This window comes from Leptidea sinapis, chromosome 32 (assembly GCF_905404315.1).
Source record: "Leptidea sinapis chromosome 32, ilLepSina1.1, whole genome shotgun sequence".
Classification (NCBI taxonomy): domain Eukaryota; kingdom Metazoa; phylum Arthropoda; class Insecta; order Lepidoptera; family Pieridae; genus Leptidea; species Leptidea sinapis.
Window position 1 is genome coordinate 3,571,690 of NC_066296.1, and position 23,118 is coordinate 3,594,807.

Genomic DNA, 23,118 nt, shown 5'->3' on the forward strand with positions numbered 1-23,118 from the left:
CACCATTTATTGTATTTATTTTTTAGCTCACATAAGTAACAATATAATAATTATCAATTCTTATTGAAACACATCATGAACTTCATTTCCCTTGGGTTATAATAAAATAAACGGTAGAGGCAACGAGAATCATGTTTTAAGGGAGAAAAGTTGAAAAAGTATCCAGCTTTTGCTGTAAATAACAGTTCAAAAAGCTTCCACAGTGGCGCTGGTGTAGGCACAGGTATGAAGTCTGGTGAATGTAGCAATTGTAAACGAGCTGAAGTATGCTGATTTAAAAAAAAAATCAAAATGCGTCGTACAAAATAATGTAGTAAATATAACCTTACAGAATTATTATAGGGAAACTTGTACCTAGAGTGATTTGTATAATTTTATATTTGACGCTTTTTTTAAAGATTTACCCTGATGCTACTGTGGAGCCGACACTAATTTTCATATACTGTAGCGCCAGCCTAATTTAACACATTTTGACGGACACTTTTTCATATACATGATGATTCTCCTTACCTCTACCTTCCATGCTATGATAGTTGTCAATCAAATCATGATTGACATCACAACTATCAACGCAGCTGTCACTTTTTTTTTGGATTTTATGGCCTGGTAACGAGACCTTTAAGCCATGCAGTGTCACTATAACATTGTCAAGACGAAGTAATATAATCTTCCATACCTAATATAGTATGACAAATTTACCAAAATTAATAGGCTTTTGGATAAAGAACTGAAAAATTTACAAATGACCCCATAAGTGATAACCAAAGCTGAGATAGTAAAGTTACACACTCAACATAGTATGTTATATGCACGAAAGCTCGTTAAGTTATAAATGTAAATCCGATTGCTTAAAGTTAATGGGAAACCAGTAGGAATCGATCAAATTGAAACTATGTTGAGACCGACAACTTTTTCTTCCTACTTTATATTCGAAATGAAAACGTCGGCATGTGGGAATTGAATGATACTGCTATATAGCTCGGCTATGTAACGGTCTTTCGGTGAAGAGGTAATTTATACACAATTATAATTAAATATATAATATATATGTTATTATAAATGATATAACAAATTTTGACTGTTGTGAGGCCTTAAGCAGACAACATTAATTTATTGGGTAACTGACGAAACGAGCAGATGGTGTAAAATATGATTATCTGTCCAAAAAAGTAACTATGATCTAAGGCGTAGCGTCATGCCGACTCCACAGATTTTAGATAATGAACGACAAAGAAAGAAAGTTAACGAATGAAACACAGAGTGTGTGTGTGTTCACGAAAGGAGAGTGAAAGAAATGGGTGATGTGGGCGGGGCCAAATACGATACTATTCCTATCATTACTGTTCGACTGAACATAGAATGTCCGATATGCCTGTAAGAACTGCGGAAGTCAATTGAAAGGCCACGGTGAGTAGACAATCAACTATCTGTCAATGTGTCTGTATGTGTACCAAAGTACCAATAATTTTATTACATGTAAGTATATCAGACACTTATCAATAATAGTATGGTATTCGGAAAAAAAATGTAACGGAATGCCAGTTTAAAACTGTTTGTCTGTTTGAGTGTCTTTTGCGGACGACCTCCAAAACGGCACGATCACTAGCAGATAACTTACAACGTATAGCGTCTTAACTAAGGTAGTATAAGAGGCGGCACGTAAGGCCGGTCCTTCATTGGAAGCGGAATTCCTCCCGACCAGACTGAACAAAACAAACATTGACCCGTCGTGGGCCCCCCCCCCTACACTGGAGCCAGAGCTAACTCCGGGGAGGGGGAACAAGTCTGAACAGGTCTGACAACAACCAAACAGGTTTGTTTTGCGTCTTACTCCAGACAATATCGACACTTTTCCTTGTCGAGAGTTCACATAGTACTGACTCTGGATTCTGACTGGTTCATCCGCTCCTGTCTAGCTGCAGTGTAGGACCGAGTCTGAACTGGTCTGGTCTTGCCGGGTCGGGCCTGCTGGCCAGACCGACTAGCTGCCAATGTTGGACCGGCCTAAGTCTAGCGCTGATCGTTATTGCGCGGAAGTCAAAAGTAAGGTATCTAGAGGGGCTTGAGGGATGAAGGGCGAACCAATACCGGCATACCGGATACGGCACCCCAGAGACTTCCAGTGTACAGTCACGTACTGAATTGTATTGTTATTTTTTGTTGTAAATATACAATAGTTTAGTTATTATTATATTGTTTGGTATGTTAAATATACACACACTCGCACATACACTCAGATACTGTTATTTTTTTTTGAGTAAGTACATCTAAAAAGTTTCTTTATTAGACAAAAAACAAACATCCTAAAAGATGAGCTTGATATCTTGAAAATTGAGCTGGCGCATGGGAGGGATTCCCCATTAGAGATTCCCCAGAGATTTCCCATTTAAAATACATAAAAAAAAACTTTATTCTTTGTCTTCATTGTAATAATTATTGTTATTGTACTTAATTTCCTACAAGATAGCGAAAAGGAAAATTTGAAAAAAAAATTCGACGATTTACAATAATATAAAGATTTTTTTTTTCTAATGTATTTTAAATGGGAAAGGAGAACCCCTCCATGCGCCAGCTCAATTTTCAAAATATCAAGCTCATATTTTAGGAGGTTATTATTGTCTAACAAAAGAAACTTTTTAGTTATACTTACTCAAAAAAAAATCTGACGCAGTCTAATACACACACATAATATTTCACGCGCCGCCACTTATACCTTTAGGAAAATAATCAGGACACGATACAAAATAAACGTAAAGTTGTTTGAATATAATTATTGCATATATGAGAGTGTTGGGAGGCCGCTAGTTGACAAAATGTCGAGTGAAATCAATAATTATTATTGTATCGAACGTGTTAGAGACCCCGCAAACTGCAGACTTTTGATCGGCCGATAGTTTGGTTGGTTTCTTAATCAGATGTATGAGAGTGCGCACATTATAACGATTCGGTATTGGCCAACAAAAAAGTTTGATGGGCTACACGATTGCCTTCAAACTGAACCGTCAGCAAACTATCGGCCGACTGTTAAATCAGTACAGCGCTCTTCTAGGCGCGCACACCACCAATTGTTTAGTCGGTCAGACTCATCAATAGCCGATTTAAAACTAATAGCGAATCGTCTCTAAAACTGTCGGCCGATAGTTGTCTAGTGTGCGCGCTCATTACAGACCCAACTGTTTAGTCGGGCCAGTGTGCGCACTTAAAAGCCAAACTCAACCAAACTATCGGCCGATCGAAAGTCTGCAGTTTGCGGGGTCTCTTAGTGTCATTCGTCGCGCTGTCCCGTCGGTGAAGAAGTAAGTGCTGCGGCAGCTAGCGAGGCGGGGGCGTGTTGGAGTGCCGGGAAGACCTGGAATCAGCATCAGTTATTTATCTGAACAAGCAATACGTGTTACAAGCTACAATAGTGACGTCACATCGGTATTAAAAGTCATAATGGCATTTTTTTTATGGAATATGAGGACAAACGAGCGTACGGGTCACCTGATGTTAAGTGATCACCGCCTTACAACACCAGAGGAATCACAGGAGGGTTGCCGGCCATTAAGGAAGGTGTACGCGCTTTTTTGAAGGTACCCATGTAGTATCGTCCCGGAAACACCGCTTCGTCAAGGAAGTTCATTCAACAGCTTTGTAGTACGTGGAAGAAAGCTCCTTGAAAACCGCACTGTGGAGGACCGCCACACATCCAGATGGTGGGGATGATATGCTAACTTGTGGCGTGTCGTACGAACGTGGCATTCGGCGGCAGGAATCAAGTTAAACAGCTTTTAACAGTATTTTCGCAAAATTGATTCCTTTAGAATTCTTTTTGATGTAATATACTACCGCTTCGGAAACAAATGGCGCTCTGATAGAGAAGAAGCGGCGCAAGAAACTCTCCCAGAATTCTTTTTTTTTTGTGCTCTTTATAAAAAAATATACAATTTTGTTCTGTAATTGTTATTGCTAGAAACTGTCATAATCATAATGTTAACACTAGGTACAGACATAAACTTATAATGCCTACTACTCGGCCAAGTCGAGTTAGCCTTAACCTTTTGAAGACTTACTTCAAAAGGTTGTATATGCTTTTACAACAAGATCCCAGATAATGTACAAAATAAATGTGTTACGACATTCAAAAGCATTTAAAAAAAAATGATGTGAGAAAGGTGAAAAGGTCGATTTTTTTAATAATACCACAGATTGGGAATGGAGCGACCACCCTCAGGCTGTTAAATAATGAATTTTATCGTGCGATTTTACATTGTAAACATATTTAAAAAAAAAGAAGCCCGCTGAGTTTCTTCCGTTCTCCTCAGGTCTAAGGCATACTTTTTGGAATGGGTGGCAGTTTTTGACATTCAATAAGTGATATCACATCAGGCGCCTCTTTCTGCCTTGAATCAGTAATGTGTAACCATTACTGTGTTTCGGTCTCAAGGGCGCCGTAGCTAGTGAAATTACTGGGCGAATGAGACTTAACATCTTATGTCTCAAGGTGACGAGCGCAATTGTTGCCGTCAGAATTTTTGGATTTTTCAAGAATCCTGAGTGACTCTGCATTGTAATAGGCAGGGCGCATCAATTACCATCAGCTGAGCGTCCTGCTCGTCACGTCCCTAATTATCATAAAAAAAACTATTTGATTTATTTTTATGAATAGAAGCACAAACGAGCGTACGGGTCACCTGTTGTTAAGTGATCACCGCCGCCCACAATCCCTTGCAACACCAGAGGAATCACAGGAGCGTTGCCGGCCTTTAAGGAAGGTGTACGCGCTTTTTTTGAAGGTACCCATGTCGTATCGTCCCGGAAACACCGCACAAGGAAGTTCATTCCACAGTTTTGTAGTGCGTGGAAGAAAGCTCCTTGAAAACCGCACTGTGGAGGAGCGCCACACATCCAGATGGTGGGGATGATATCCTAACTTGTGGATTAGAATATTAGTCCCGTATAGTCTATACGCTATAGTATATTCAAAGTGTATGATAGTCACCGGGTCCTGCTTCGAGTCCCACCGCGGCCCCTCTCGTCTCCAGACGACTCCCTCTCTCGCGACGTGTCCCTTTTCTTGCTCTTACTTTTACTCTCTGCGGCACACAACCATTATTATTATTATTATTTGTTATGTTTTATAATTCAACATTTTATGTATTTTATAGACAATAATAAAAAAAAACAACGTTTAAAAAAACTGAAAAGCATCAAATAACTAAAAATTCAATTTAATACACCTCTTACGCAAACCTTTACCTATTAATATTAATAAATAAAATACTATTATTAATATGTGCTACCTATTGATAGGTTTTAAGTCAGTGCCAAGCCCTAAACAAAATAAAACTATATTATAAACTAATAATTATTTAGGTTGTCTGGCCACGCGTGTCTGTCCGCTTGGTTCTAGACGAAGCTATCCCGCTCAAAGTCACGCGTGGCGAGTGTCGGTACCTTTATTACATTTGGCTTGGCACCGAATATGTAGCATATACAATTAATAGTATTTTATTTATTAATATTAAAGGTAAAGGTTTGCATAAGAGATGTATTAAATTATTTTTTTTGTTATTTGATACTTTTCGGGTTTTGAAATCGGTTTTTTGAAACGTAGTTTTTTTTATTTTTTACGTTTTAGTGTCTACTTATTATTCTTTACTTTTATATTTCGCTCCACCGATGAACGATGGTTGACACTAGAATTTAGTGCAACGACAACATGCAGCTAAAACTAGCTGTCACGACGTTCTTGACAGATGTCAGAGCGAACACACTCCGACGTGGCACAGCCAGTCTACACACGACTGTCAACGCGAACCGTTAGAACGAAACCGTCGCGCGCGCGCATCATCTCCAAGATCCTATCGACCACGCGAGAATTCCTTTAGCTGGTGGAGAATCATCGAGTGTCAGTAGCAGTTCAAGGTGCGTACGTGCATTGTATTGTTATTGCATAGTTCAACAGTTAGACCCCGCCGGTCTTAATTCCCAATGTGGCACGGGCCACCAACTTGCGAGTTTACCACAATATGTGTGTATGGATAATTATTGTAGTAAATGTATATTGTAATGTACTACGAGTGATCGCGTTAAGGTTTAATTGTTTAATATGTATAGTATGAAACCATCACCAAACGTGACATAAAACTGTATAACCATTCGTATCACATAATATTAAATTGCATATAATTATTGCCTCACCGGCCGCCTTGTTCTGCCGATCTCGTTGTCTTGACTTGATCAGACGAACTATCTCCATCAGCTCCTTGCGGGCCTCTTGCCGTTCCTCCTCCTGACCACAATCAACATATTATTATTATTCACTAGCTGTGCTTCATGTTTGTGTAAGAGGTGGCTCAAGCCGATATTAATACAATATTTGTGCTGCAAAAGAGGGCTATTCGCGCTATTTATAACCTAAGTCCTAAAGAATCATTGAGAGAAAAATTAAAAAAAAAATATCTTGACTGTTACTTCTCAATATATTCTTGATAATGTAATGTATGTACATAGGCACATAAGTGAAATTAAAAAGTAGTACTAGAAACTGTCATAGCCATAATGTTAACACCAGGAACAGACATAAAGTTTTAATGCCTACTACGATCGACTTGGTAAGTCTTTTGTGGGGCGATGCATATGCTTTAAGAACAAGATCCCAGAAAATGTTCAAAACAAAAATATTACGATATCCAAGATTGTTAAAAAACTTTGTGTGGTTAAGGTTACTCTAACATAAATGACTTTCTAAATGATACCACAGATTGGGAATGGAGCGACCGCCCTCAGGCTATTAAATAATAAGTTTAATTGTACGATATTAGCCCGCTGAGTTTGTTGCGCCCGTTCTTCTCAGGTCTGGGGCAGTTTATTTCGAATGGGTGGTAGTTTTTGACGTTAAATAAGGGATTTTGAATCCTATTTTGAATAAAAATATTAGAATTTGGAATGCAGTGGCCTATGGTCTGTTCCAACTGGTTGGGTCGCAGTGCCAATCCGATGTCGACGCCGCCCGTTTAGCACTTCAAGGTTATTGAGTATGCCTGTCTCACTCCCCGTGTAGGTATCGAAATCGTTAGTATGTGAGGCGGCCTCTACAGAGTAGGCCAGTCAGTAGGGACTCACGAGCGTTTGTTGTGTACTACTTCACAGTTCCGACCGATATTTTAAAAATGAAGAAAGAAATAATGCAATACATATAAAAAGGCCATTGCGGTGGAATATAATTTTTTAATGGTTCCTAAAAACGCTGAAACAATCTAATATAAAGTGATTATTATTATAATCAAATTCAAAAACCTATTTAAGGTTTGACTATGTCGTGGTATTGCAACACATCCATTACTATCTGCAGCTAATGATGGTTTGACAACGAAATAATATTGATTTTAAATTACGATTACATACATATTTATATTATAAAAAAAACTAATGTATTTTTGTAAGATGACCTTATACTGGGTAGGTACACTTATAGGTAAAGATGTCAACCCTAATTTCGTCAGAAGAGGTAAGAGAGACGCGATAGAAAGAGAAGCAACTTCTAGGTGAATAAAAATGTAGGTTAGCGATCTGAATTACACCTTATTATATGACCGCAAGATTTCTTTAATTGATTTGGCGGAGTGAGACTTCCGTACTTGTACTATTAGTATTCTTTGCATTGAGGCAGGGTTTGTTTCCAATTTGATGGTACCATATCCTGTCGTAGCAGTGGCCGATGCGATAATACCAGATTATTAGCATGTATTTAAGATATGTAAACCACGTGTTATAGAACGAATTACTAATAGTTATTATTGTTGTATTGGGTAGCTTACCTTTTTCTTTTCATCCTCAGATTTTTCCCCAATCTTGCCCCGAGCTTTGATTTCACTCGATTTGGGATCATGCCCGCGAGACTTCGACCTGTGGAGTTCACAACACAATGACTGTCAAATATTCATATTTGGACTAATAATTTTATAATAATAATTAATATACCTCTCACGATTTGAGCTCTTTCGATCTTTGCCATCGTCTTTATCCTGACTCCTACTATATCTTTCTCGTGATCTACGTCTCCTGTCTCGTCTATCTTCCCTGTCTCTAGACCGATCACGCTCGTTCCTATCTCTAGATCTGTCTCTGTCACGTCTATCATCAAATTTGTTTTTAGATCTATCGTGACTCTTGTCTCTTGTCCTTTCAGTTATATCTCCTCTGTCTCTAGATCTATAGCGTTTGCTTCTTTCGTCTCTGCCACGCTTATCATTTCTTTCCCTAGATTTATCTCGTCTCTCAATCTTCTCTTTGGACTCCTCACGTCGTTCATCCCTCTCCTTAGATTTAACATTTATCTCGTTCTTTTCCTTGGATTTGTCGCGTTTCCGATCACCAGATCTACCTCTACCTTCATTAGAACTATCTCTAGTCACAGACCTTTCACGATCTTTAGATAGATCTCGCCTATTATCTCCTGATTCATATCGGTTTCGGTCATACTTCGTATCTTTAACATCGCGTTTCCGGTCCTCTGATTCATGACGCTTTCGGTCTGTCTTTGCTTTATCGTCGTCACGTTTCTGATCTTCAGATTCATAATGCTTTCTGTCAGGTTTGGTATCATTATCAGGTCTAGAAATATCTTTATTGCCGCGCTTCTCCTCGGACCCAAAGCTTTTTCTGTCAGTTTTTGCTACATCTTTATCGTCACGTTTTCGATCTTCTGACTCCAATAGTTTACGTTCGGATTTCATAACATCATGCTTTCGGTCTCTTTCGGAGTTATTAGCATTTCTTACATTAGGATCAGTTTTATTTTTTACAGAGTTATCAACTGTCTCATCTTTCCTGTAAACCGTTCTTTCGTCTCTTTCGTTACGGTATTTTTCACGTTTGTCTTCTTTTCTCTCTTTGTCGCGATGAATGTCGGCTGCAGGCTCTCTCCTAATGATATATTATATAACATAGAAAATCAAGTATTAGTTCGATATGGAAGGCTTTTGAAGAAGAATATTACATGTTATCTAATAAATTTAGTTGCAAAATGAGTTTGCGAGACAAAGAAGCATTATTTACGCAATAGTTATTAAAGTCAATAACATGGTGGTCAAAATTTAAATTTGATAAAACATGGTTTCATACACAAAAGCACAGTGCAATTTAATGTTCGTTGACATTACCGGTCATGATATGACAAAGCACTTTTACTTACTATCAACGCCAATGTCAGTTCTTTCCACAGTTTGATGAAATTACTTATAATTGTATATATTATATGGAAATTTGTCTTTATGTATAGTGTGAAATGATATTCAAACCTGTGGTGCTCCTTGTTCCTGGCAAAAGTGCTCCTAAGCAAAGTGAACGGATCATACTCGTTACCGCCTTTGTCACCCCGGTCTGGTCGGTCCTGTCGATCCTGATCGTGCCCGCCCAACCCGTCCTGTGTCTCGTGCCATGCTTGTCTGCCTGTCTCCACCACAGCGGAGGGCACCTTGTTGACGCAACTCACCGCAGACGAAAGACCTTCGCGACGATGCTCGCGGAAATCAAATGTTTCTCTATAAATAAGATTTTGTCAACTTGTTATGCTCTGAGAGTCTATGAAATAATTTTGAACGACAAATTAAATGAGATCGTATAAATTATTTTCTGTTGTAAGAAAATACAGGTGGAAAATATAATTAATTTTTTGACCAAAACAAACAAAACTTAATTATATTAAATTTCAATTTTTTTTGATGTTTTGTGGACTTTCACAACGGAACCCCCGATTGTATCCTCGCCCGCCACGCACCTGCCAATGTTTTTCATATTTGGACGTTATTCCAGAAAAACGTTAAAAAAAAGCTACAATCAAATTGAAATTGTGTTAAGAACACAAAACTGGTCACGTGATTCATATTAACGGACTGACAAAAATGGCAGCCCTACTGTCACTTTTTAAATGACATCATGACATAGTAGCCCAACCCACATGTATGGAATACACTAATATTATTAAACTTTAAACGCGAATTCCTTAAAATGTGATGTTTGTGGCTTGGAACGTTTTTCAGGAACTACATCCATTTTATAGTTTGAATTCGTACGTTTATTTGAAGCTTAATAACGTAGGCAACGCTGTTGTGATTCCGTTAGTGCTACAAGAAAGTATGGGCTGCTTTGATCACATACCATCAGGTAGGACCCATAGGGGCTCGTTTGTCCTCCACATCCATTAAAAAAATCAACAGTTAATCTTAATAATAATATTAGAAAAAGCATATTACGGCATTAGACATAAGTCGAGAAGAACAGAGATTTTGACATATTGCAACACCGTAGAAAAAGTGTTTTCTTATCTCGAATTTATCTCATTCCTTACAATTTCTCTCATTTAACTCTCATCTCATTAATCTCATATAGACATGCCGAGAAAGGATGAGTCCCGCTGACGAAGTATCGGGCGCAGCTAAAATCCGGGCGCTAAGCAAGAAGAATTTCGTACGTTGACCTCATATTACCTGTCCCTGTCACTCCCGCGTAAATATAATATTGTGTCTCGATTGCGCAGATGCAATGACTGCGAATTTTCAAGGCGAGCAAGACGCATTATATTTACGCGAAAGAGACAGAGACAGGTAATAAAGGTTAACGTACGAAATTCTTACTTTTTGACGGCCGCACTTTAATTGTTATTGTTTGTGTCAGTATTCAGTCCTGTGCAACACACCGTTCATGTCTGGGGTTGACGCCCAGTGCCCGGGCCAGCAGGTCAGCTCTGTTCTCCATCCTGTGCCGCAGGTCGCGTCGCCCCACCTCACTCTTCTTCTGAACTATCTCGCCTTCCTCCGCTAAAAGAAGGAAATCCAGGATTTAATTGGCTCCGATAGTGTTAATTCATTTACTTTAGGACTAGAAATATTACTGTATTAGGGTGTGACTGAAATTTAATATGATATGCTAAAGTAGCGTTAGTATCGTTGAGTAACTTTGTTGTTTCTGTTGAAATAAACAATTTTTGATTTTCTACATATTTGTCAATTATAGTCATGTGGATAAAATTCCAATATATTTCATTTCCACCTTCGCACGACACGCCACAAGTTAGGATATCATCCCCACCATCTGGATGTGTGGCGGTCCTCCACAGTGCGGTTTTCAAGAAGCTTTCTTCCACGTACTACAAAGCTGTGGAATGAGCTTCCTTGTGCGGTGTTTCCGGGACGATAAGACATGGGTACCTTCAAAAAAAGCGCGTACACCTTCCTTAAAGCCCGGCAACGCTCTTGTGATTCCTCTGGTGTTGCAAGTGAATGTGGGCGGCGGTGATCACTTAACACCAGGTGACCCGTACGCTCGTTTGTCCTCCTATTCCATAAAAAAAATCTCATGTCCTATTAAGATAGTTATTTATTTTTAAGTCTAAATTAAATCATTAAAATTGTACACTGGCGGATATATAAACAGCTTCAAGTACAAAATTCCATTTAAACTTATTATAGAATGATTTTTGATGATTGATGTAGTCTCAAAAAGAAATTTTGTCTCAAGACGTTACTGAATTACGATAATATTATACTTGATTGGACTTTTTTCTATTGCTACTATTAAAATTATTCTCTCGCAACTTTCAGGCAAGCTCGTCTTAAGATTTGCCTGTAACACTTTGGACTGAAGAGCAATTGGCCCTTGTATTATTCACTGATGAGCCTAGGATTTGTTGCTTTGATACAAATGGCGCCAGACTAGTAGCCAGACAGACCTTAGACGTGGAGAAACATTGCCGAGATGGTCCGTGTATTTTTGGGAGATTTTTTAGTCGATGGAAGTTCGACGTGAAATAATAAATTGCCAGAAGTTATTTCATTAAAAAAAAATATTACTTGCATAAATTTATTTTTAAGTTTCAACAAATATAAAAATCTACAGATTTTATTCATGTCATAACATAAATCAATGTTATGATTATTTTTATTTTACATCGCATGCATTATTAGGCCTAATCACGTCAATCCATTTGAATGTCCAAATATATTCTGATAATAGTTTTTTAGGACAGGTCATTTAAAATTAGAAATTTACATAAGAACATGTTAAATCGATAATAATTTTATTTACCATCTTGGTCCATATCCTCCTCGAAGTCCAGTGCGTTGTAGTCCAGTTTCTCTCGGGAGTCATCTTAGAAAATCATTCATATTAATTATTTAGTTTGCTTCTTCAACATAAGGAAAAATAGTTTTCATTTCTCATACTCGGAAAGTTATGTTGTTTTGATCTGATTATTGGGTGGACAATACTGCTTCCCTCCATAGAGAGGGAAAAAACTCATAAAAATTACTTCCCACCTAAGGGCCGGAATGAATTTTAAAAAGAAAACTGCTGTCAGCTGTGAAGTTTTATGTAAAAAAAAAACTAAAAATAAATACTGCGGCCATGTGACTTTCTAAGCAGCCAGTGTCAACTTAGCGCAAACTTCTTTGAGCGGAATAAGCCGCAACAATTAAGCGGTGAATTCCATATTTAAAATTCAAAAAGTCGACATAAATTGTCCTAATTTGAGAATTAATTTTAAATTGGTACTACTAATATTATATATTATCAATAAATAGTTTAGATAAACAACTAGTTTTATTTTCCTCATATTCGAAATGAAAAGTACAGTGTTTAACACGGGTAAAAGAATCAATTCCTACTCGGACTATAGCCGCCCTTGCTGCGCTCGGGCGTCTAAATACCTCGGGAATTGATTCTTTACTGCCGTAAAAATATACAGTATTTAAAAATACGTGTACACTACACGGGCAAAATAGCATTTTCCATTTATGTAGACTATTTTTATATTATGTGGTGTTTACATCAATGTTATAAAGATATTCAATTTTTGTATAGGAACTACATAAAGCCATAAATTTTTGACAGAAATAGCCCCTCATCATATTAGCCGGCAGACGTCCACTGCTGGACAAAGGCCTCCCCCAAAGATCGCCACGACGATCGGTCCTGTGCTGCCCTTAACATAGGTTGGTTGCGATCTTGACCAGATCGTCGGTACATCTTGTGAGGGGCCTACCATCTGTCCATCGAGCAATGTGCCCTGCTCACTGCCACTTAAATTTCGCAATTATCCGGGCAATGTCGGTGAATTTATTTGCATTCATTAGTATGTGAGCCCTCAGCCCGCCCGCTAGGCGCGGCCATCAGATAATGTAAGCAGGTAGCCCTAAAGATACCGAATGGCCCACAGAATTACTCGATCACACAAAATACCGGCACAGAAGGAAAATATTTAGTGAATTTATAAAATTAGTAAGTTAACACCAAATTCTTTAAAGAAGATATGTGATACAAAACATTCCAGTAAACTTAGTTTACCAGTGGGAGGCTCCTTTGCACAGGATGCCGGCTAGATTATGGGTACCACAACGGCGCCTATTTCTGCCGTGAAGCAGTAATGTGTAAGCATTATTGTTTCGGGCAAACGAGACTTAACATCACATGTCTCAAAGAGACGAGCGCAATTGTGATGCCGCTTAGAATTTTTCAATAATCCTGAGCGGCACTGCATTGTAATGGGCACGGCGTATCAATTACCATTAGCTGAACGTCCTGCTCGTCTCGTCCTTTGTCGTAAAAAAAAATAGAAATAGATCAATTAGATGATTAACATCATGATTATTAGTAAAAATTACCACAAGAGGGTTAGCACACTGAGTCACTGTGCTGTAAACCCTTGTCATATCAAACTGGAAACACTATACGGTTTATTCACGCATAGAAAAAACTATTTCGTAATAGTACTGTCGCGTAGCAATACATCGACGTTTATGACGAGAGATGTCAAACGTCATATCGTGCAGCAATGTACATGACGAGAGTTGTCAAACGTCATATCGTGCAGCAATGTACATGACGAGAGTTGTCAAACGTCATATCGTGCAGCAATGTACATGACGAGGGTTGTCAAACTTCAAAACATTGATAATTTCAACAGCTCCGTCAGCAATACTCGTAGCTTTGGCGTAAAAGTGTTTACTTTAGACGCTGTAGGCCCGGGTTCGATACACCTACCAGTTTTTTTGGGTTTTGTAAAGTTAATGGAAATTTCTAGTAAGTTCAGGATCAAATCGAACAGAAAAAAAGGGATGGAAAATGTGTAAGCAGGATAAAAATAGTTAAAAGAATTTTCTAGTACAATTTAAATTTAAAGATGGAATGGGGGAATCATTTTGAAAATGGAACAGATCCGGGGGTATATAAGCCGTTCTAAGCGTGGCTTACGGCAGTTCTAGTTACTCTACTACTAGTTAGTCTACTCGAAAGTGTAAAGAAGAAGAAGAAGAAAAGAAGAAGTAGTGAAAAGTTGAAGTATTCCAAGAAGAAGAAGATAGAAGAGACCTAGTGTTCGGTGCAGTGTGACGCGTTGAGGGTACTGCCGCCCACAAGACGAACAGCGGCAGACCGGCAAGTGCAAGTTCAGAAAAAGTGAACGCAAATAAAGACTCGTTACTATAAGCTTAGTATTATTTCCAATCCCTGACCCACTCTCGTGTCAGTACACAGTCTAAAGGAACTTCTGTATTCGTGGGTGTGAGAATACGAGAAAGAGAGAGATACACATGAATCGTGACGTTCTCGAGCTTTGTAGTCAAGAGGCGTTTATGGTTTTTTTTATAAAAAATAAGGGACGAGACGAGCGTGGGCAGTGCCGCTCAGGATTCTTGAAAAACCTCAAAAATTCTGAGCGGCACTACAATAATTGCACTAGTGTCTTCAAAATATCTTATTCTTAAGTGGGAGTAAAATTATTAGCGCAATTTATTAATGGTAATAACGTATGGCATAAGTTATATAATTTTCATATTGTTTTAAGTTTTAGTGTTATATATATTGGCCCCACGGAAGACCAGCGTTGGTTTTCAAACCAGCAACATGCTGAGTTGGGACCATTTTTTGAATCGTATTTAAATAATAGAAATGTTTCAGTCTTTTTGTTTTTTGCTTGTTTATAAATCTTAAGTTTATATTTATTTTTTATGCTATAGTCTTTGTATACTACTTATACGTTTCAAAATAAAAAAAAATCTTTCTTTCTTTTAATATTTAAAAAGAATCTTATGATGCACCGTAAGTACTTGTTTACTTACCCATACTGGTGTCGATCTCTCCCTCTTCTCGTTCACGCGGGGGAGGAGTGCGCCCGTCTCCTGTTCACCACAAACATATCAATATATAAACAAATATAGTAGCATGTAACAACACCACCATTCGTTATTGTGAGCTTCGTACAACATGTGTCAGTAAAACACAATTATTATAGAAACTAAATATGATCTTAGAGGTGTACAGTAGTAGTGGTGTTGAAACAGCTGGCAACCGAACGTAACCTAATAATGGCTTCAGTTGTAAAGTTTACTTCAAATACATTTAACGTGTAGCGATATATTTAACGAAGTCTCTAAGCGTTGAAGGCACTATCTTATTTATTATAAACAAACACTTTCTTCATAAACTAACAAAAAGTCCTGTAATAGTTATTTATGCAACTGTAGTGTAATAAGGGGTATTAAAACACGAATGTGGGTGATAATAGTATCACATGAGTGTTTTAATACCTAATTATCAACAGTTGCATACAAGACTTTATCTACACCCATATTATGAATCCTCTATAGATTCTGAAACAGTTAGCTTACAGCTAACATTAAAAAAGCCAGTCCAAGTAACCATAATACCTTGGCCTAATAAATTGGCCGGCCAGTAAGTGTGGAAGGTTTATGCGAGAGTAGGGATATAGCCCATTTGTTTAAGGAACACTTTAAAGTGTGTTCGCCCTTGGGTTCTTCTAAGGAAGCGCTGAATACTGGGTCCGTCATGTCCGGTGAGCTGTTTAATGTGTCGGCCAAACAAATAGCTAATGTAATTGCCAAAATGTCACGTGGCAAATCGCCAGGTCATGATGGGCTCAGTATAGAGCATTTGAAGAACGCAGGAGTCCATTTACCCAATGTACTTGCCACATTCTTTAATCTCTGTCTTAATCATTTGTACCTACCTGCTGCACTTATGAGGACTATTGTTGTACCAATAGTTAAAAACAAAACGGGTGACTTATCAGATAAGCGCAACTATAGGCCCATTTCTCTGGCGACTGTTGTAGCAAAGGTGTTGGATAGTGTGCTTGACTCAGAACTGCAAAAACATGTGCAAATTCATGCGGCGCAATTCGGTTTTGTACTCGGACTTTCTACTGAAACTGCCATTCTGAGTCTCAAGCACACTGTCCAATACTATACTGATAGGCGGACGCCTGTGTATGCCTGCTTCCTTGATTTATCAAAAGCATTTGATCTTGTTTCGTATGATCTCTTATGAAAAAAACCCGATAAGACTGGCGTGCATACACAGGTGCAGCGTCTCTTTCAGTACTGGTACGCTAACCAGACCAATAATGTAAGATGGGCTGGCAGCCTCTCGGATGCGTACAGGCTGGAGTGCGGGGTGAGGCAGGGGGGGTTGAGCTCACCCATGCTCTTCAATCTATATGTCAACGAGCTCATAGTTGGGCTCAGTAGCGAGCGTGTCGGCTGCTCGGTTGATGGTGTTTATATAAACAACATTAGCTACGCGGATGACATGGTGCTGCTGGGTCCAAGTGTATAAGGCTCTATAAGAAGGCTGTTAGCTATCTGTGAAAGGTATGCGATGCAACATGGGCTCAAATATAATTGCCAAAAAAGCAACTATTTGGTCTTTAGAGTCCCTGGTAAGAATATATGTAATATTCCGCCAATGAAGCTGAATAGTGTTGAGCTTAAGAAAGTTCAACATTTTAAGTACCTTGGACACTACGTCACCGAAGACCTCGAAGACCAAATGGATATTGAGAGGGAACGCAGGGCACTGGCGGTGAGGAGTAATATGCTGGCTCGCAGGTTTGCTCGATGTAGCAGTGAGGTAAAGATAACGCTTTTCAAAGCATATTGTCAAACCTTCTATACGAGCAGCCTGTGGGTCAGATATACTCAAAGAACGCTTAGTGCCTTGCGCGTTCAGTACAACAATGGTTTCAGGTTGATGTTGGGGCTGCCCCGCTTTTGCAGTGCTTCCGCAATGTTTGCGGATGCGAGGGTGGACGGCTTCCATGCCATCCAACGCAAAAGAACCGCGTCATTGCTGAGGAGGTTGCGGGGTAGCCCTAACATCATTCTGCAAACCATTGCTAGTCATTATGATGCGCCAATTATAAAGGCATTTATGCGGCTTCATGTGCCTGTTTATTTATAATTATACTAATATAATTTAGTACATTTTACTAACAATTATTATGGATATCTTTTTTTTTCGCCGAATTTAAATTAATAATATTATTAAGTATTTTCTTATTAATTGTGATTATGACATATCTTAAATTTTAAACTGTAATTTTATCTGTAATTTAATTAATATCAAATTAAACTCAACAGTATTATGTAATTTAATTTAAGATTGTTTGTATATCTATGGGTAATGCCTGAAAATAAAATGATTTGTTATTATTATTATTATTATTATTATTATTATATCATCCAAAGGAGTGTTATTATGAAAGACGGAGAACACTCGTTGGGATGATGTAATGGTTATTAGGAAATTGGGTGTTTTAATGTTGGCAACAAGCTAACTATTTTAGAATCTTTAATAGAGAATTTAAAGTATGTGTGTAGATAAAACTGTTTACACAGTTTGTCTACAGGATCGAGCGAGTCTCATAAAATAAATCTTAAAACGAAACTTTTTAGATATGTTACTGCAACAATAAATAATTCTTCAATAGTTTTATAAATATACTAGTGGACCCAACAGACGTTGTCCTGTACACACGTCTTAAATTTGCAAAATCTGTCCAGCCGTTAAGAGGATTTCTTATTTATATGGACGGAGAGAATTATATTATATGGACGGAATTGAGAATCTAAACCAATCTCAAATTCACTGAAACAAACAAAAAAAATCATCAAAATCGGTCCAGCCGTTTAGGAGGTTGTTTAATTGTGAATCTAAACCATTCTCGAATCCACCTGAAGACACACACCAATCTCAAATTCACTGGAACACACAAAAATATCATCAAAATCGGTCCAGCCGTTTAGGAGGTAGTTCAATTGTGAATCTAAACCATCCTCGAATCCCCTTGAACTCACACAAAAAATTTCATCCAAATCGGTCCAGCCGTCTAGGAGGAGTTCAGTGACATACACACGCACACAAGAATTATATATATAAAGATTTTTGTTTGGTTCCCGTCGGATGTCCTCTGGCAAACTACTAAGCAGATATTTCAGAGAGACGCGTTCCGATCCGGTATCGTCTTTAAATTTTGGTACAAAAAAAGTGCGCATGGGGTTCTCACGACATATCTAAAAATGCAATTTGATATTTTGCTTGTTTCTATTTAAATTTTCATAAAGGAGGGAGCGTTATATCTCCTCTACGCGTCGGAGCGCGGTGTCGCAATAGACTGAACCGTTGACTGTCACCACGGAGCCCTCGGTTCGATCCTCGCCCGCCACGTACCAAGTTCGACAGAAACGAACGTCTCGATTAAGGGCATAACTGCTAACCTCTTCCTCAAAAAAAAAGATATTATATTCAGTTACATAGATATAGATTACTATTCAGACATTACACGCGTTTTAATCTTTCAAGAAGAATTTTATTTAAATGGGTGACAATTCGGAATACGTCGGATGAGGGCAGCGCAAGACCGATCGTAGTGGAGATCTTTGGAGGAGGCCTTTGTCCTACTGTGGACGTCTTCCGGCTGATGATGATGATGGGTGACAATCACGCTTCCATTAAAATAAGAAAAAAAACTAAGCCATTGGTCTAATTTAACATGACATTGGCCAACTTGTGGTATACCTTCTACAGAACAGTAGGAAGAATAGAATAGGAGTCCTACGAGTTTCATATTATTATATTGTAAAAGTAGTACTTACTGGAAAACTTTTCCAAAACCCTCCTAGGTTGCTCCTGCGGGACATCGTGCTCAGTTCTCTGTAAGTCGGTATTATTATGGTTTATAAAATATAAATGCCATCTCTATTTACATCTATAATTTGAATTATACATTTCTATAGCCTGTATAGCCGAGTGGTTAGCGATCCTACCTACTAAGCTAGAGGTCCCGGGTTCGAAACCCGGTAAGTGCAAGCATTTATATGATGAATATGAATGTTTGTTTCCGAGTCATGGATGTTTAAATGTATTTATGTATGTTTAAGTAAGTATAGTATATTAAATATAATATTAACTTATATAACATTATCTTGTAACCCATAACGCAGGCTATACATGCTTAACTTGGGGCAACATAATTTGTATGAAAAGTGCGTGAATATTATATTATATATCTTCATTAACACTAATTATGGCGTAATCATAATCATTTACCAGTGGGAGGCTCCTTTGCACCGAATACCGGCTAGATTACGGGTTTCCTAATACTGCCGTGATGCAGTAATGTGCAAGTATTATTGTGTTTCGGACTGAAGGGCGCCGTTGTTAGTGAAATTACTGGGCAAATGAGACTTAAGATCTTATGTCTCAAGAATCCTGAGCGGCACTGCGTTGTAACGGGCAGGGCGTATCAATTTCCATCAGATGAACGTTCTGCGCGTCTTCTCTCGTCAAAAAGGAGTTGTCGAAGGTAATATTGACAATTATAGTAACATAACTGTAGTGTATGTGATTTCACAATAGCCTAGAAACGTCAGTTAAAAGCTAGTTGTCAAAGTCAACGTACTCATTTTAGTGTGAGTGAAAGAGAAGGAAGCATTATGTCATCTTTAGCGCACGTGCGGTCGTGATACAGCCAGTCTGCTGTGAACGACGGAAGTGGGTGGGCGTGTGTGTCTAAGTGCCCATAATATTGAAGTATATACTACAAAAACTATTGCCTTTAATAAATTAATGATTATGAATTTAACTTTGACATGATTTGTCATACAAAAATAAAATTTTATGAACGATGCGGGAGTCGTACCCACGACCTCTCGCGTTCCGTGCGAGTGCTCTCCCAACTGAGCTAACCGTTCGAGTGACGTATCCTCATAAAATCTTGTATGCTTCGTTCAACTCTCAGGTTGTGGTTTCATCTACAGAATCTACTTTACGGTTGATATCCTGCTCAAACCCAGTATCTGCATATTAATGGATTGACTTGAGATGTCGCTCTTGTACATCTAAACAATTTATGTTTTTAAAATTATGATAACCCTCACTTCTGGGATTAATTACACAAATTAAATTTGAAAACAATTTTCTTTTAAGTTAGGGTTATCACTTTAATAACAAAAAAGTGTGTGTGTACTTATGTATGCAGGCAAGAAGTTATACTTCTTTGGCCTAACAAAGCAAAAATCCTTAAATTTTTTTATTCCTCATGCTATTCTACGTTTGTAGAAAGAACAATATTGTAAAAATAAATCTTGCAACGACGGCTTTGACAATGAATTATTAAATAACGAATACGGCTGTACGGGCTTGAACACTTTGCTTATCCCAATAATGGACGAAGAAACCAAAAAAAAAAAAACTAATGTCGCAAACGTCAGAAAATTTTAGGAACCAACTTCACTCTGTTACTTTTGTGTCAAAGTGATTCGCGCGTATGTTAAGTTTCATTCTATCATTTTTTCATAACACACCTAAAGAAGTATAACTTCAATAACAAATTGTTTATGATTTGTCATTATTTAATGGTCGTACCTCAACATCAGCCAACTTCACGATGCGCCGCTGCGCCTGTCGCCAGTGCGGGGGCGTCACCGAGCGGGAACGGGACCGAGTGCGGAAACGCTGTCAAACAAACAAATGCACACAAAGCGGTAGGAATAGTTCAAAAATAAATATATATAAAAAATATATATTAAAAAAACCAGTGGGAGGCACCTTTGCACCGGATGCCGGCAATATTATGGGTACCACAACGTCGCCTACTTCTGCCGTGAAGTGAATGTATAAACATTACTGTATTTCGGTCTAAAGGGCGCCGTAGCTAGTGAAATTACTGGGCAAATGAGACTTAACATCTTATGTCTCTAGGTGTCACCTAGAGACATGCGCTGTTATAGTGCCACTTAGACTTATTGGGGTTGTCATAAAAGGCATAAAAAGGCATAAAAGGCATTTATTTTCTCAAAATTGATTCCTTTAGAATTCTTTTTGATGTCATTAATTAGTCAAAAATCCTGAGCGGCACTGAATTGTAATGGGCAGGGCGTATCAATTACCATCAGCTGCATGTCCTGCTCGTCGTAGTTTTTTTTATGACACTAAGGTTATAAAAAAATACATTACCAGGTACGAACGAAAGGTGAATTGGCTAACTATAATAGGTTTGAGTTACCAAAAACCAATAACACATATGGCAAAAGAAAACGGAACAATATATTGCCCAAAATAGGAAATGCCTATTACGCCTATTTGTCTCCATTGCTATTTAATTCAGTCATGTTACTATATGTAATTTTTTTTTCAACTTTAATTGGATATTTCAAGTATAATAAATATTAAAATTTGAAATATTTTAAGTTTAGAATAAGTTAACACTTAAGTTTCATGATGGATGGCTTAAATTGTTTAGTAGTTTGTTTCTTGTATATTTTGAACAATAAAAAAAAACAGCCACCTACTAATATGCACTATCGACAAAATTTAATCGTGACACACCTTAATTTCATTTTCCTACAGTCATAATAAACAACTAGGTCGAAATTAGCTTGAACATACATTTCCTAAGTAACTGTTATCGTTTTATTAGATACTTTCAGCCCACTAATTGTCATACAATCTTTTTTGTGCAAATATAAACCTGTTTTTATGTATTTAAAAGAATTATTAGCAAGGTGGGTCATATCAATTTTATCGATGGTACGTTTCTAGCGTTACTTTAGCAGAATTATATTGTGGCATATTAGTGCAGGGTAGGTGAGTATCAGAGTCGACTAGTCATAGGATACAACCTCAGCTGGCCTATCTGGAAGTCGCTCAACTACCTCAGAGCAGAGGTGGGGAAATCTAGGGCAAACTTAGCGAGGTGGGGCTTCATCTCTGGCCATGAAACGGAGTGCATCTGCGGTCATCCAAAACAGACCTTTGCGCATATGACTGGGTGCCCTGCGTGTACCACAACCTGCTCCAGGGTACCGACGGAGCTATCGCGGTTGCGGATTTTTGGACTGCCCGTATTTGAGGTGACCTTCGACTCTATAAAAAGAAGAAGTACCATAGCAGCGCCTTTTTTTGCCACAAAGCAATTCCTTTTTCTAATTCTATAGATAGTTAAAGGTGACAAGTCTTGAAGAATCCTGAGCAGCACTGGATTGAAGACGATAACACAATGGTGCTTGTCTCGTTACGTCTTACTTGATCGATACAACTTGGGATACCATTTAAAACAATGCCGTACAGTAAAGGCTACCACTGTTTATTTGTCATCTTATTACATAAATCCATCCGTTTAATACTGGCACAAAACAAACTATGACTACAGTGCAGATTAATCAACAGTAAGGGCGGTTTTCCTGTTACAATGATTTCCATCCGCGTGCGGAGCTAGTCCGCAAACGTTTACTCCGAACGTTCCTGGCAACACGCACGACCTGCAACCAATCCGCGGTCCGCGCGCGTGCACCACGTGTGATAGGAAACACATGTGGGTGGGCGTGTGTGTCTAAGTGCCCATAATATTGAAGTATATATCCACTAATAATTATTATATTTAAAACAATTTGGCGTTACCCCTTAAAATTCCCAATATGTTATGTCCACTCGAACTTAGCACTCTGGCTTATATAGGACACGACCGTCTACCGTGATGACGCTACTGACTGTTAGTTGGCACTACTGAGTGCCAACTAACAAACTTAACACATCAAACTGACACATGTATAATATAATAGGATGCGGTGGTCCGTACGCGGATGAATTTTCGCGTGACAGGAAAACCGACTTAAAGCATGAGAACGACTTTTAAAAAAAATACTCACAAACACGCCCCGGCCCTTGATGACACGGCCACTGCGCGTATACGAGGGTCGTTCACGTTCGCGGTACCGCGGCCTGCGCTCAACAAACAATTACTAAGCATATTGTTGAAAGCGTTATATAGTTACAAAAGAA

General features: G+C 38.3%; 1 protein-coding gene across 1 annotated transcript in view; it reads right to left on the minus strand.

Moving 5' to 3' along the window:
• Window positions 1-23,118, minus strand: part of LOC126974526 (peptidyl-prolyl cis-trans isomerase G) — a 32,556-nt gene continuing 9,438 nt past the window's right edge. Inside the window, exons 8-19 of the mRNA XM_050822040.1 lie at window positions 22,986-23,058; window positions 20,704-20,793; window positions 18,933-18,990; window positions 15,099-15,158; window positions 12,070-12,132; window positions 10,682-10,802; window positions 9,285-9,527; window positions 7,966-8,910; window positions 7,803-7,890; window positions 6,184-6,274; window positions 4,982-5,075; window positions 1-3,349 (exon numbers count right to left, since the gene is read on the minus strand). Of these exons, the coding sequence (XP_050677997.1) occupies window positions 3,313-3,349; window positions 4,982-5,075; window positions 6,184-6,274; window positions 7,803-7,890; window positions 7,966-8,910; window positions 9,285-9,527; window positions 10,682-10,802; window positions 12,070-12,132; window positions 15,099-15,158; window positions 18,933-18,990; window positions 20,704-20,793; window positions 22,986-23,058 (1,963 nt within the window). The 3' untranslated portion in view covers window positions 1-3,312. The remainder of the gene's footprint in view (window positions 3,350-4,981; window positions 5,076-6,183; window positions 6,275-7,802; window positions 7,891-7,965; window positions 8,911-9,284; window positions 9,528-10,681; window positions 10,803-12,069; window positions 12,133-15,098; window positions 15,159-18,932; window positions 18,991-20,703; window positions 20,794-22,985; window positions 23,059-23,118) is intronic.